Genomic DNA, 15,411 nt, shown 5'->3' on the forward strand with positions numbered 1-15,411 from the left:
TGGATCACACAGGCAAGTAATAATCCTTCATTTAAAACTTTGCAAAAACTTCAGGTATCTTTACATTCTGTTGATTAAAATTAGACAAAGTCTTTGGTGTTGGCAACAAAGAGGAAGCGGTAGGAGAGGGGCCCCTCTCTGGTTTATATCCAGCACCGATAAAGTGGCTGCCACGGGAATCCAGCAGTTCCTGAGCTGTGCACTCTACTCCGTAAAAAAAAAAAAAAAAAAAATTTAAACACTTACTTTCATCACAAAAGAAAGAAACCTTCAGTGGGGAAAAAAAAAGAACATGCAAACTGCACATCTATATCCATGAGCATTTAACTAGCCACAAATATGCACATAACAGCTCTGAATCTAAACCATGTGTAAACCCTGCCTTAATGGCTTGCTTTAATCTTTTTTATCCAAAGATGTGCTTTGACTCCAAGGACAATAAGTACCAGAGAGGATAGCATCACTCAGACAATTAGCTACAAGCGCAAACAATGAGCATGCATTCAATTGTACGTATATGCCAAACATACACATTGTGACTGTAGCGGCCAGCAGATTCAGCTGTGCTCTTAGCTCATGTCACTGCTCAATGACATCGTACCCTGACAATAACACTATTTATCAAGTCGCTGCGCACAAAACAAGAAGTATGCACGGATTGTGTATTGGTAACTCTGTTGGTACAAGTTTAATCAGATGTGCTTTGGTGCTAGGATGTAAAAGGCATGGCGATGTTTTTACTGCTTTAAGCTTTGCATCACGTGAAATGAAGGAAATGGATTAAAAATGACAAATGTAGAGGAATTTTGCACGTTTTTTTGGCATCAAATGACATATTTTCTACAAGGTCTCTATTACACAGATACTTGACCTGTAGTCCTTCTGCCTACTACAATTCTACAGCTATACCGAAATCAGAGTCATACAGGTGATCTTAAGGAAATAAAAATCTTCTGATTTAAGGCCATTATTGTGCAAAGAATTTTTTTTGTTCAAGAAAAGTGCAATTTTTCCCCTCCTCCCCAAGAAAAAGGAACATATTTAGAGCATGCCAAGTATTATGTCATTCACCAATCTAGTGCCAGTTCCAAACAGGCAGTGGCGAATGAACATATAGTATTGTTTACCACATAAAAATATCAGCACTTCGCCTGATGCTTAGTGACAAATTTATTGTCCATGGTAACAATGTAAACAATAAATAATTGGGAGATAATAAGTAACACATTTTTACACAACAGCAAAAGGTTTCAAGGCTGCTCTGTCTGAAATTAGAACGCAGGCAGGATGTGCGGAAAGCGTGGCGCTCATTCAAAGACAAAAAAATCAGTGCAAAAGTTCATTGCTTACTGGCTTGACTTAAGTCGTGCTGCTGTGAGCTTTCACAGATGTTTTTTTGAGAAGAAAAACAAAAAAAAAAAAACGATAAGACTGGTCTCACCAATTAAACCGATTCTCGTGAGTACCTTCCACCGTACTCAAAAAATCGTAAGCAGTTTAAACCTAAGATGAACGTTTGTAAAGGACATGTTTATACAGTTTCCTCAACATGCATGGATGTCAACGGTTTGCCACAAGTACTGAACCATCTCTCTCTTGGCCTGTTGTGGCTATGGAGGTCCATGTACCCATGCAGGACAGCGACATGGCAGTCCATGTGCCTGCATGTACATGAGTGTTTGCAAGGACCCGTGGAGAGCTGGCCCTAAGTGGTGATGTAATGCCTTGGCTGGCGTGCTGTGGAACTTGGCCTCGTCTCTGCTGTGTTTCCTCTGCACTGCAAGGGTCAGTTATCCCACAACCTCCAGCGTACAACACGCACCATTCAATTCCCCAGACCACAACAGAGCAGAACTCAACCACACCCGGCACCATGAGTACCATGTCCTTTAGAAGAAGAAGAGGAAGAAAAAAAAGAAGCAAAGCTAATACAGCATTCCACTCTTAGAAACACCCCCAGACGGCAAACTTGAAGCATTAAGGAAAGCATACAAGCCAATTATTCTTCTATCAGGCTGTGTTGCACCACTTAAATGATGGCACTTAAGGGGAAAATCTCGGCAGCAAAATAAAGGCAGTAATGCAGATCCAGTCTTTGACCCAGAGAGTACAAACACAGAGCTGAGAGTGAGATATGAGTCCCCCAGGGGCCACAGCAGTCCTTTGGCTCATTAACTATTTACACCAGAGACAGGCCTCCCTACTGCTCTGGCCCACCACAAAATCAATTAGCCTTCATTAGCCCAGGCTCTGGGCGTGTTTTCTTTGGCAGGGTAGGGCATAATTCTACAGCCAATGCTTACAATTGCAAAATGCTACCAAACAATCAACCATACACAGGTACAATGCAGAGTTGAATGCACAAAAAAAGAAAATGTTTTCCTCACTTTAGTTTGTTAGAACATCAATACAGTTTCTCACCTTTCAACTCTCTTGCTTTTTCCATATATCTTTTCCATCATGCCTATCAAAGTCCCACTCTGTCTCCTCCTTTTGCTCTCGCTGTGTAAACGTTGAGCAGAAAGAGTGTATCCGGGTCCGCTCCTCTGAGGTGTGGGGTTACAGTGCGGAGATTTCCCATTGGAGGAAAGTCAACATCGTTGGGGTAATGCGATTAGAGCCGGATTGAGAACGTCGCAGGGGACACATGGGCCTGATCATGGCCCAGTTACCTGATAGCGAAGCCGTATTTATCGACCTGGCCCGAGCGAGGATATTACAGACATTAGAGACCCTGACCATGCTTATGAAAACTATTCTGGAGATCGCACCCAGATAACATAATTAGTCTCTCACTTTTTGGTCACAATCGTGGAATTCCATCAGTTGCGATTAGGCATCAGCGAACAGAATCTCAATTGACGCACATTTCAAAACTGTACCTCCTGTCCGAATAGCCACCTAACCAGAAAGTTGTGCGGTAAAGGGGCCTGCAGCCATTTAGTGAGTGCATATGTTTAGAGGAGAGCTAACAGAGCATTTACAATTCAATTACACAGATAGGAGGGGGGGGGGGGGGGTAAGATGTGTCTGGATGACGGCCAGAGGAGAGATAAGCCTAATACACTAATATTGTGTTACCCCAGTGTGTTACCATAGGAACAACTGAGGAGACTCAAAAGACTACAAAGGCGATCAATCTTGAAAGAGCATGAGGAAGAGGGAGAATTAAATGCCCTGGGACTGCTCCCACTCTCCACTATCAGAGCAATAACTCTTCTAATAACCTCTGCTACCTCCTCATTCTCCACAAGATGTTAATCCCCAGAAAACTCGGCAATCTGCGAGCCTTGTTGAGCACAAAGCTGCGGTTTGTGATCCGTTTGATACCCAAGTTATGACTCTCCCTATTTATTTTGAGATCAACAATTGGTTGTTGGTTTCTGTTGCTGTAGTATTAATCAATCCCTATCTACTAAACTGAACTGTGAGGGCTGTCTTATTTGGGGGGGGCTGCCATAAGTGATGCAGCAATACTAGCTTGGAAAGAAAGACCAAATTGGAAGACTTCTTTTAGGTTATTAACTCGTCATTTTTTTATGTCTTTAGCTTCCAAGCCAATTAAATTTCAGCGTCTCTTTTACTTTATCCCTTGGTCACTCCTTTGGCTACAACTGCCTGCTTTGTAAAGGATGAGGTCATTTGATTTTTTCCCACTGTGTTGAACCAGTGCTAACAAGTTACAGGACTTACAGAACATGTTCTGTACATTAAGATATACATCAGGCAGTCAGTGGGCAGTCGAGCCGCATTCACATAAAGGCCCCATTATTCCAGCGAGTCTCCAGCACTGCACTGGCAGGTTCAGGCGCAGCTTTGATTACACACCAGATGATGAAATCCACACAGGCCTAAGAGCGCAGCTTTGCTGGCACAGCCTAGTGGAAAAGAAAGTTGCAACATATGTGCGTGTGTCCATGTGAATACTTGCGTATGCTCACCAGTTTGGCTTCTGAGTGCATGGAGGGAATGTGAGTGGAGGAGCAGGAGCTGCTGTGGGCGGGGCTCTGCATGCCCATCATATTCGAACCCATAGACATCTGCCTCTCCATCTGAAGACGACAACAATGTGGAAAAAGTCAAACTCTTGTGTCCAAATATGACCTTCTAAAAACCACAAACACCTAAGTTATCCATTAGCCTTTTTGCTCTGTTTATGAAGGTTTTTTTACATCCTGATGAGATATCGTCACTGATTTTAAGATAAAAGGTCGAGCGTTAAAGTGTGAGGCACATCCTCTGACCTGGTGAACAACAAAGGATGAGAAGTCATGAGGGGCTAATCATGCTGTTGTGGGGTACCCTGTACACTGCATAGAGTGATGATAACTGGAGCTGGGGTGAAACAGGAAGCCAGAATAGAGGGACTTAACACAGGAAACCCATGCAACGTCGGCATGTTTTCGATGTCAGCCCAGTGAGCTTATGACAGGTTCGTACATCATGTATATATATATATATTTACATTTATGAGATCCATGAAATGTGATTCAGTGTTAACAGATGACAAGTTCAATGTTTTCATGCATGTGTGCTAACGGCTTGCCTCTTGCCTGACCCCGGTCAGACTGGTCACACAGCACAGCTGAAACCTGAATGCTAGGAAATCAGCTGGATAAGCCGAGAGGGGTGAAAGGTCACCTGCGTGGGCTGATAATGTGAGTCGTGTCGGCCATGCAATGTAAGCAGGAAAGAAAAAACCTTTGTTTAAGGGGCTCAGTTTACGTTAAGTGTGTGTGTATCCAGCTGCTGAACTCTCACTGATGCTGTGGTCTCTACGAGAAGCCGACCCCCCCATTTGCCTGGCCCTCCTTCTCCCTGTGCGTCCACAGAGGCCGAGGTCCACAACCTGACACACAAACTTAATTGCACTAAGTGTGTTTTGTGTAAAAATATCACCCAAACCTGCACCCCTCTCCTGATCCGTCAATCTTGCACCAAATCACTTAACTTTTAATTTAATAAACAAGGGTGGGATTTTTCCGTACAATGGGCGTGAGAGGTCCGTAGCTACGATAAGACCACTAGTCATATCACTAGAAATTTGGAGATTTATATAACCCTCCAAACTGCAGACTTTCATCTTGGAAACTTAATAACAAGGTTTGAGTTCTACATCCAAAAGTGGGGACTTTCACTCCAACTGAACCACAAAATTATTGATTTGACCTTTAGCTCACATGCTTAAGAGTTTAGCGCAAATACTGCACCTTTTAGTTCCACTTTGACATCACATCAAATAAAAATTGCTTTTAAGGATTTTTTTTTAAATAGATTAAAAAAAGTTTATATTGAGTAAAACAATACAGCGGACTGACATAGCTTGAGTATCTGATTTTGTTTCTGTATGCATCCATACGTGAACAGGATCTTTTGGTGTACTCACAGGCATCAACACAGCAGAGGAGCCCGGCATGGTTGGGTCTGGCAGAGTTCCAGGCATGGAGGCTGGTAGAGGCTGTCTCTGTCTGTTTCGTAGGTGCAGCAGTGAAGACAGAGAGCCAGGGACAGGTCTGGAAACCCGTGCACACACACACACACACACACACACACAATAATAACATCTAATTATGTTGTCATAGAGGGAATATTTTAACACTTATGCTATGTGTTACATAGTATGAACGCAGAAATGGCTAAAAACAGAACTGAAGAAGAAATGTGAAAAAACAGTTCACACTTGTTTTGAATTTATATATATACCGGTATATATTTATGTGTATATATATATATATATATATATATATATATATATATATATATATATATATATATATATATATATATATATATATATATATATATATATATATATATATATATACATAATATATATTATATATTAACAAAAAATAATAATATATATATATATATATATTATATATTAACAAAAAATAATAATATGTATATATATATATATATATATATATATATATATATATATATATATATATATATATATATATATATATATTTTTTTTTTTTTTGTTAACGTTGCAAAGTGTCAAACATATCTAAATCCAGAACATTTTTAGATCTTAGAAACTCTAATAAAAAAAGTTTATTTAACTTTACAACGGAGAGTCACTGTTGTCTTGAGTTTTTATCTCATTGTGACAACATTTTAGATCACCAAATCTCTACATATTAATTATGAATTATAAAAGAAGATAAACTTTATTTGATTGCTTATTAAATCTAATGGGTTTGCAAAATAATTGTCAATTTTAATAAAATTATTTGTAACAATTCTTAGCCTACATATTGTAAATCATTATTTTAGCAAAGAATTATCAAAACAGAACTTGTTTTTTTTTTTTACTTTTAACAGCACAATTAAAAAGTGACAATTTCATTTTAAATTAAAAACCAAAAGGAAAAATAATAGAAATGCAAGAAAATTACTTTCATGGAAAATTGGTTCAAGAATTTACTCAACGCATTTACATAAAGGTCCCATTATTATCGAATTTTTTTCACCCATATTTTTTAAGTAATATGCAATTCTCAACTGACCATTCAGTTTGCGATTTAATTTTTAATGCAATTTGAAAATGCATTTGGTAATTGATATTTCAATATGCAAATCAGGCTTGCAACATAATAATACAGTTTGCAAGTTAGATTTCAATATGAAAAGTAACAAAAAAACTTCCATACAATATTCCAATGAATACAAATTACCCATATTAATTCAATTTCAAAAAATCCATTTTTAAAACCCAGTCCTGATCCTTGATGAGGATAATACTGTGCAATATTTTACTTCACAGCTACATGAGATGAGCATGTGAAACATGTCATTTAGAAATGTAACTGTGAAATCTTCAAAAAAAGTTTCCATTGACCACAAACACATGCGTGGACTGACAGGTCTTTTAATACTCACGGTGGCTCCACAAATCACTCTCACAGAGGTCCAGACTAAGCTCAAAATAATGACAGTGGACCTGTCTCAGTCAATGGCTCTCCGCTGTACCATTCTAACACCCACACTTGGAACATCTGCTCGCATTGACATCATTTGTACAAATACCACCAAATCACGACTTGTACAAACACCAGCTCCCAGCTGCAGGGTGCTGCTACATCTACCTGCAAACAGTTACGGTTTCTTCTGATAGCAGCTCATGGCCACATGGTTTTTGAATAGCCAGCAGAAGAATCAATAAATCTCTCATTATCTGTATCATCATGATGTACAACGCTGCTTGCCAGTCAATACAGATCAGCTTCCACAGAGCATTAAGAAGGGGTACATGCGAGAAACATTTCGGTCAACTACATCCAATGATTGCATGTGATCAATGGAAAAATCCAAACTTGGATCCCCATAATAGTGGGTAAGAAAGCCGCCGTATAGCCAAGTGGGAAAAAAAGCTCCACCACCTGAAAAAATACCTGTATTTTTCCAGACCTAAATATGTGCATTTACACTCCAGACACTTTAGATTGCTCCGCACACAAACTGGATCATTACCATCCTGACTGTGTGTCACTCCTGTCCAACGTCCCAATTTATCCCAATCACACTTATTTAAAGGCATATGTGACATCTGAACAACGATGGGAATCCAAATATTTCCACATGGGAAAGTCATGGAAGGTGTGTGTTGTGGCGGTTCACTACACCCACAGTTTCTCTCAAAATTTAGACTCGATAAAACAACAACCCCATGGTGGTGGCTCATTGAAGCTGTGGACAAAACTGTGTTTTCTGGGCTAAAGATAAAAAACTGCAAAGCTGTTTATCTTTCCCTGAAGTAACAGTTTTAAGAAAACATAGAAATACAGACAATTTTGTCTTTATTCGCCCTCCATGTTGCATTTAAGTAAATACAGAGATTGTTTTCAACACTGAACATGTGTCAATAAAGACATATTAGTTGCTGTAGTGCAACAATTCCAGCACTGATGCCCTGTCATCTCCATCTTCATTCTTAATCTTTGTCAATAATGATAATTGACCCCAACATTGGGGGTGCAAATGTGGGGCAAAGCTTTTTGCTGAGGGGGCAGCTGCCCTCACCCCCTTTCCTTGCCCCTCACCCCCCACACCAAGCTCCATCTCTGCATTGCACTGAAAACAGCTTTGCTATAGTATTAGGTACCAGTTCTGGATGTAGCAGCAGAGGCTAAAACAAGGAACTGTAGTTTTTAGAAAACAGATTTGACATCTAAACCATCTCTAACAAATATATCAACTTGTTGTATTGCTCTGTAATGTGGCAAAAACATTATATATATATATATATATATATATATATATATATATATATATATATATATTTATTTTTTTTATTGAGGACAGAATTTAAGCTACTATAGTGTAAAATTACCAACCAATGCATGATTTTGAACTGTGGAAGCTATTTGGAGTACCCAAAGAAAGGCTGCACAGACACATGTAGGACATGCTAGTTCCTCGCAGAACACCTTTCAAGCCAATGCTAGACCTGTTGCTGCTCATAATGATATATCTTTAAAATAATTTTATGATAGTAAAAACAGATTTCATGAAACACAGGAAGAGAGTCATATAGTAGGTATCAGACAGGACACAACGAACAGGAGACACCACAGTTTTAATAAGCTCTGGCCTTCTAGAGAACACAACACACCTGTGCACTTTACACCTGTAGCTCTGTTAGCAATGCTAAAGCAAGCTCTCTCTGTCATCACCATATGCTGCAAAACCCAACCTGCTTATATTTGAGAGAAAAATCGAACAATCATCTAACTGCACCTCCTGTGGATGGGTATCAACTAAACTCTGTGCCAACTCTACCAAATACATTCTAAAAAAAAATCACCTTCCAAATCAATTAAAAAAATACTAATTATTGTCATATGGGTTAAAATTTTGTTAAGCTGAATGAGTCGTCATCACATAAACCTTAGCAGGAGCAGCCAAGAAAAAACTAAGAAAAGAAGCTGTTTTTCTCTTTTCATGACGTCTGTCATATAAGTTAATTATTACAATAGTATATCTTTTAGGCCCAAAATGAAACCTGTGGAACTTAAATCTGTAGGCAATTTTTGTCCACTCCTGAAAACAAGATAAGTGCATGTGTATATGTAACATTATGAGCAAGTGAGCATGCATTTGTGTGTGTGTATAAAGAAGTACTGACAGCCTGCGGCTCCATTGAGGGGCCTTGGGCCCCAGGAGGGAGCAGGTAGACACTCTGCTGTCCGGTCTCTGCACTCTCACATTACTGAGTGCCTCTTCTCCCCCCCACTCAGATTCACCACAAACCTCTTCCCACCTTCACTTCACCATAGCACGACTACTCGATCCTCCTCCTCCCTTGAATTCATTTTTACATTTCATTTCCTCCCTTGCACTATGGTTTATTCGTCTTAGTTTGTCCTCTCCAGTAGAGCATTAGTGACTCCTATATGTGCCTCTAACTATCTAACCTGCAGGCTCCACCCACACAAACACAATGCTTAACAGTCCCAGTCAACATGGTCCCAACTCAAGTGCAATGGTCCTCAACACAAGAGCCTTGGCTATCATCCGAAAGGAGTGAGAGAAGGAGAGAGGTGCAGTCAGTCCACTGACTCACATCCTTCCCTTTTTGAATCTGCTCCAGCAATGATGTAATGCTCTTGGCTTTTCGCCCTCCCCCCACCCAGTGCCTGCCTACCCCTTGATTTTGTCCCTCCCTCCTCTACTCCTTTTTCCCTCTTTCCCTCTGCGACTCATCCAACATCACTGCACTGGCTCCTCGCAGGGTGAAGTCACAGCTTGTTATGGGTAGACACAGCAGCAAAAAACTTTTGAACGTAACCAAAACATCCCAGGGCCAAGTTCCAGACATTTGGGAGATGGTGGTGCAGTCTCCATGGAAACAGAGGTAAACAGAGAGAGAAACAAGGGCCTCAAACAGCTTGCAGCTGCCTGGCTCTTTGGGTAAACACTACACAGGACCTGCCCCTGATTTACTGCCTTTAATCACTGGTGGGAGGAGAGTGCCATAGGGTTTGGACTAAGGAAATTCTATGAATCTGATCAAATAAATCAGCAGTAATGGGTTACAACACAAGCTGACTTTTATTAGTGGGCAAGTGAAGAGATGGATGCTGGGAGGGGGCTTCACTGGATTTGAGGTGTCCTCACTTTGGGGGGGCTTCAAGCAAATCCATGCCAACTCAGGAATGCTCATGAATTATTCATCAAGCATGATATTCAACATCAGATGTCATTGCTGAAAGATAGGAGGGAGGAACTGTCTTTCAAGTTGAGACCTGTGAGTGCAATCATTTTGAATCAGGTAAACTAACCATCAAGAGTCATGTTTGTAAAATCTAACCAAGTGAAACCTGACTGTGTGACAGCTGGCATACACCTCCTTGTATTTCCAATTCCTTTCCACATGTGACGTTTTCAATCTAAGATCTGCTTTTTACTTAAATTTTTGCTCCTCACTCAACTTCTTTTTTTTGGTCATCTTTCACCATGGCTCTGATCTCTTCATCCTCACTGATTTCGTCCACATCCAAACAAGATCCATCTTCTCCCTTTCTTATGCAAACAATGGTCCTGTCCTCTCATCCACCCAACTGAGTTCCATCTTGCTAAAAATCTTCTCCACCTGATCCCCCATTTCCACATCCCCAATCTGTCTCCTAATACCCTTTTCCTTTCGCCCATCCACCTCTGATCCCATTTTTCCGCCTCTCTGGGCACCTCTGATCCCTCCTTTTCCACACATCCCTACGTTGTGATCCCAGCGCTCTCCACAGCTGAGAGGCACATCCCAGTGTGTGAGCTGCTTTTGCAGGAGCCTGCATGTGTGGTGGCCCCGGGGCAGGGATGACACAGACCCGCTGGAATGAGAAGGAACAGATTCTGGGCGTTCCTCGACAAACGCACTATTAAACCCACTGCAGTACACAATGAGCTCATCTTAATTCAGGTCAGATGTACATCCTGCTTCTTCCCCTCTTTCTGCTTGCAGTTTTTCAGCTGATTGCTCCATGCATTCATCTACCTGCTGCCTATTAATTTAGCATTGAACCATCAATTTAAACACACTGACTGATAAAAGGAGTGAAGAGTGTGTTCACAAAGGAAACACCTCGTGCCTTATCACAGCTTCGTAAATACAACCTGTTTTGCCTTTGAAGTTTCTGAGACCAAAGTTTACACAGGAAAAGCTTCTCTTTCTCTGCACTGTTCAACTGTCATTCAAAGTAAAGCACCTAGTAAACTTTTCACCGCTCTGCGACATTGTAATATGGACTTTTGTAATATGTGTGTGTGAGAAAAGCGCTTGGCAAACTAATGTCAAACTTCATGGTAAATGGTGTATACTTATATAGCACTCTTCTACCTTCCTTGAAGGCCCAAAGCGCTTTACAAGCATAGTCCCAACCGGCGCCAACTTATAACCACCAGGAGTAATGTGGGGTTCAGTGTCTTCCCAAGGGGACTTTGACACAATGACGGGCAAAGCGGGAGCCGAACCTGCGATGCTCTAATCAGAGGTCGACCGCTCTACCTCTGTACCACAGCTGCCCCAGTTTTAATTGCACCTCATGGGATACATGTTTTTAAGACTTGACCCCCCCCCCCAAGATGGAACAGCCATGGTGCAGAGGTAGAGTGGTCGACCTCTGGTCAGAATGTTGAAGGTTCAGTTCCCGCTCTGCATACTCATGTGTTGAAGTGTCCTTGGGCAAGACCCAAAATCCTACATTGCTCCTGGTGGTTATAGGTTGGTGCCAGTGGTTGGCAGTGGAGCCACCGTCATTGTGTGAATGTGTGTGAGCATGGATGACTGTGACTGTAAATCAGGTCAAGAAGATGGTAAAGCACTAAATAAGTATACACCATTTACCATGCTAGATTTGACAGAAACTGTATTGCTCATGAATTCCGTAACTTTACGGTTAGTGTTAAAAAGTGTTAAAAATACCTTTCTTTAAATAAGTGTAGCTACTATAGCAAAATGATTTGACAGGTCATTTTACCGAATTAGCAAGCACTCTACGAAATGCCTTTGTAAAAAAAACACAGGATGTTTAAAGCAAATATATGTATGAGCCCAAGCTTCGCAAGAAATATTGTTGCTCAGAAGACGCAACAACCGGCATCTATTTGTGCGACTTCCTCTAAAGGCAAAAACATGGACCACAAGTATCTGAGCGGCTAAGGTGTGAAAACTACTGAACATTTAAAGCAGCATGGGAAGCAAAACCACAAATTTACTTCCTTTAAGCTCAAATGATATGATGTAAAGTGCCATTGCATGCAATGCACCCTGAAACCAACCACTGAAATACAAGTATAAAGCTAAATCCTCCCAGCCCCAGAGTATTTGTAGAAACAGCTAACTGCAAATCAATACTGATGAAAAAAATACTGACACTAACAGTTGAGCAAATAATATATCTATTTGAGAATGGACTTTGGAACCGGCTCTCACATTAATTAAAAATAACTTGGTGGTTAGATGACATTAAACGTAAAATCTGACATCATCTATCAATGGTTTTGCTCATCACACATTTAAGGTTCACACAGGTTTGGTAAACTTTTTGCACATAATTTAGCCCCCTTTAATTTTTTCAAGACCCTGCTTTATGCATGTAAGTTGACGGCTCACTAGAATGAACACTGCAGCTTTAAAATGACAGGTTTAACCCCATTTAAGGATGAATGTGCATTGTATTATTTTTATTGCTGTCTCTGCAACTGAAATCTAAGTAGAGATGTATTGAAAGCTTTTACTAAACATTTGCTGTGTGGACATTTCCTTTATATTAAAAAAAACACAAACTGAGCTTTTTAGGGCTAAAAAAATAACCTTGAGCTAATTTTTGTTGTTTTTCAGCTAAAATATATCTTTCAATGCCATGTGCTCACACAGATCTATCCACACATCGGCTTCTAAAAGTCAAAAGGTTGAGGTTTCTTCACTGTGTTGCATCTCACATGTTAAACTAGTAATGTCCAACACATTTAACTCTGACATAACTCAACGCCAGATGTTTCCAATCAAGAAGCAGAAAGCGTTCGCAGCAGTTGGACACCACTTTCCTTTGTATGATAATGATATCCGTAACATTAAGATCTGCTGGCTGTTTCCCATACCTGATTTTAACACTGGTTTGTGTCAGTGTGGCTCCCTGAAGATTTCGTCTAAGGACTTGCAGCAGAAAAGAGCGAGAGAAAAAAGTCGAGGAGAGGAGTCCTCAGGTTTCACAGCTGCAGGCTCGGTGCAGATCTAAAGTAAATGGACTTGAGGAAAGCCAATCCTAATTGATTCCAAGCCTCAAAGCTCTTTAGTAAACATTGTGGAGCAATGAAAATGACTTGTTATCCTAATTCATCGGATGCTCGCACTCACCAAAGCAGAGGAGCAAAATGAGGAAGGAGATAGAGGCAGAATTAAACTGTCTTTGATATCTCATTGAGAGGCTACAACAACAGAGCTGCATGAAGTGCCTGGAGATTGAATGATGCATAAGCACATACGCAATGTCTTTGTTATTCCTAACAGAAATGTTTTTTGTATAGTTAAATAAATTTTAGTTTCTAGATTTATGTATTCTTTTTGTTAGAACTCTGGAAACTAAACTACATCAGAGGGTGGAGTTAAGTGACCTCACACACAGGTTATAGCAGAAGACGGATCTGACCTTCAGCTGCCTTCCCCACTTTTTTCAGACTGGGCTGCTGCTCGCCTGTGCAGTGTTGTTCTCTTTAAAGGAAGTTGCTGTGGAGAAACGCTGTTCACAGAGACTATAGTCTAATGACTTCCTGTGGAAGAACTGCTTTTGAGCAGAGAGGGCTTCCTCTGTCTTTTTTCCTGCTGATGTGAACATTTCCGTCTCAACGTTCCCTTATGTGAATCTACTCGTCCTTTCCATATGGCAAGATTTCATAAACACGCAACGCCTCAGGAGTTTTATAAGCACGCTTAGAAAAGTCTGGCAAATGTTTAGAGAAGATGCTTTTTTGCTTCCTGCAGTACGGCTAAAATAACAACCATTATGAATGATGCGAACAAACAGTAAAACCACAAATATTTCATCAAGTCAGACAAGGTTTTGTGACTGTAGCAGTGAGTTTGTTCTTTATTGGGATAAAGAGTTCAGAATGACAGGTGAACTCAGGTAAAAGCTGCCTGGCTGTGTCTCTGTTACTGGCTGTGATTGCGCTCCTCCAAGAAGATGAAATTCCATCCCTGGTCTCAACAATGGGCCTGACAAGGTGTCAGTCAGGCTTAGAAATGGGCCCTCCATCCAATATTCACCAGCTCTTAAAGCTGTAAATCTACACAGGACTACACGAGGACAAAGCTGGTGAGCATTTGTGACAACACTCAGGCACAAATCTGAACTGTCCTCGGAGTTAAGGCATCAAGAAGGAATTATGTAAGCAGTGGACTGTCCTTAGATGCTGAATAGTATGTTAGCATGTGAATAATTTGACTGCATAGCTATATTTTGTTCTACTTAAAAATAAGGCAACTGGCCAACCGACTGTGGGTTGATGGTTACCAGTTGGTCAGAGTTGTATGATAATACATGTTCACACATGTATCATAACAACCTCAACCCCAAAAATCTGGGTTGAACTTAGAAAGATTTTGTAGTCGTTTGAGATCTATACAACTGTTAAACATCCTGCAATAAAATCAAATAAACATCCATTCATCCATCCATTTTCTTAACCCGCTGACTCCCTTATGGGGTCACTGGGTTGCCGGAGCCAATCCTGGCTACTGTTGGGCTAAGGCGTGGTACGACCTGGACAGGTCGCCAGTCTGTGGCAGGGCACATCAGATAAACAAACAAACAGAAACATTTACAAAATGAAAATTTGAACTTCTTTTGGGTGCCAATGTGAACACTTTCCTGTTTTCTCTTCAACAAAGCTTATCAGTTTATAAATTCAACAAAACAGAAGATATATAATTTGTACCAAGTCCATACATCGTTTTGGTGAAAAATGACCACCCCCAACAAAATGCAAAACCATTTAACACTGTAAAAAGTAAAGAAGTATAACACCAAACAGACAGCTGATAAAGTACCGCCTCCATCAGAGACATGTCTCACAGTACCAGAGCTCTAAGGTGGCAGACATTCCCACAGACTGAAAAGAACTATTTTCAAAGATGAAACACTAAACTGTTTTAGGGGCAGTTCACAGCTGAGGCTTTAACGGTGACCTCATCTAAGTCCTCCGGGGCCCTCTTCGCCAAACTCATGCTGGAGGACAATACTGAATAAGCCGCAAAAGTGCCAGCCTCACATATAGCGCTCCTAATGTAACTAAACTATGGGGAGATGACAGCTGTCACAAACACAAAGGGGCCAGGCTGAGCCTAAGGCTTTCACTAAAACATAAGGTGAGAAGACACAAATTTGTCGGATCATTTTCAGTCTGTC

The 15,411-nt window shown here is 40.6% G+C and overlaps 1 protein-coding gene across 5 annotated transcripts in view; it reads right to left on the minus strand.

Moving 5' to 3' along the window:
- creb5 (cAMP responsive element binding protein 5) overlaps positions 1 to 15,411 on the minus strand; it is a 36,425-nt gene that overhangs the window by 12,530 nt on the left and 8,484 nt on the right. For all 5 annotated transcript variants that reach the window (XR_910234.3, XR_002291964.2, XM_004077824.3 and 2 more), the window contains exons 6-7: positions 5,387 to 5,513; positions 3,942 to 4,052 (exon numbers count right to left, since the gene is read on the minus strand). Coding sequence is in view for 3 of the 5 variants with exons in the window: in XM_004077824.3 (XP_004077872.1) it covers positions 3,942 to 4,052; positions 5,387 to 5,513 (238 nt within the window). In the remaining 2 variants the exon portion in view is untranslated. The remainder of the gene's footprint in view (positions 1 to 3,941; positions 4,053 to 5,386; positions 5,514 to 15,411) is intronic.

This window comes from Oryzias latipes, chromosome 16, assembly GCF_002234675.1.
Source record: "Oryzias latipes chromosome 16, ASM223467v1".
Classification (NCBI taxonomy): domain Eukaryota; kingdom Metazoa; phylum Chordata; class Actinopteri; order Beloniformes; family Adrianichthyidae; genus Oryzias; species Oryzias latipes.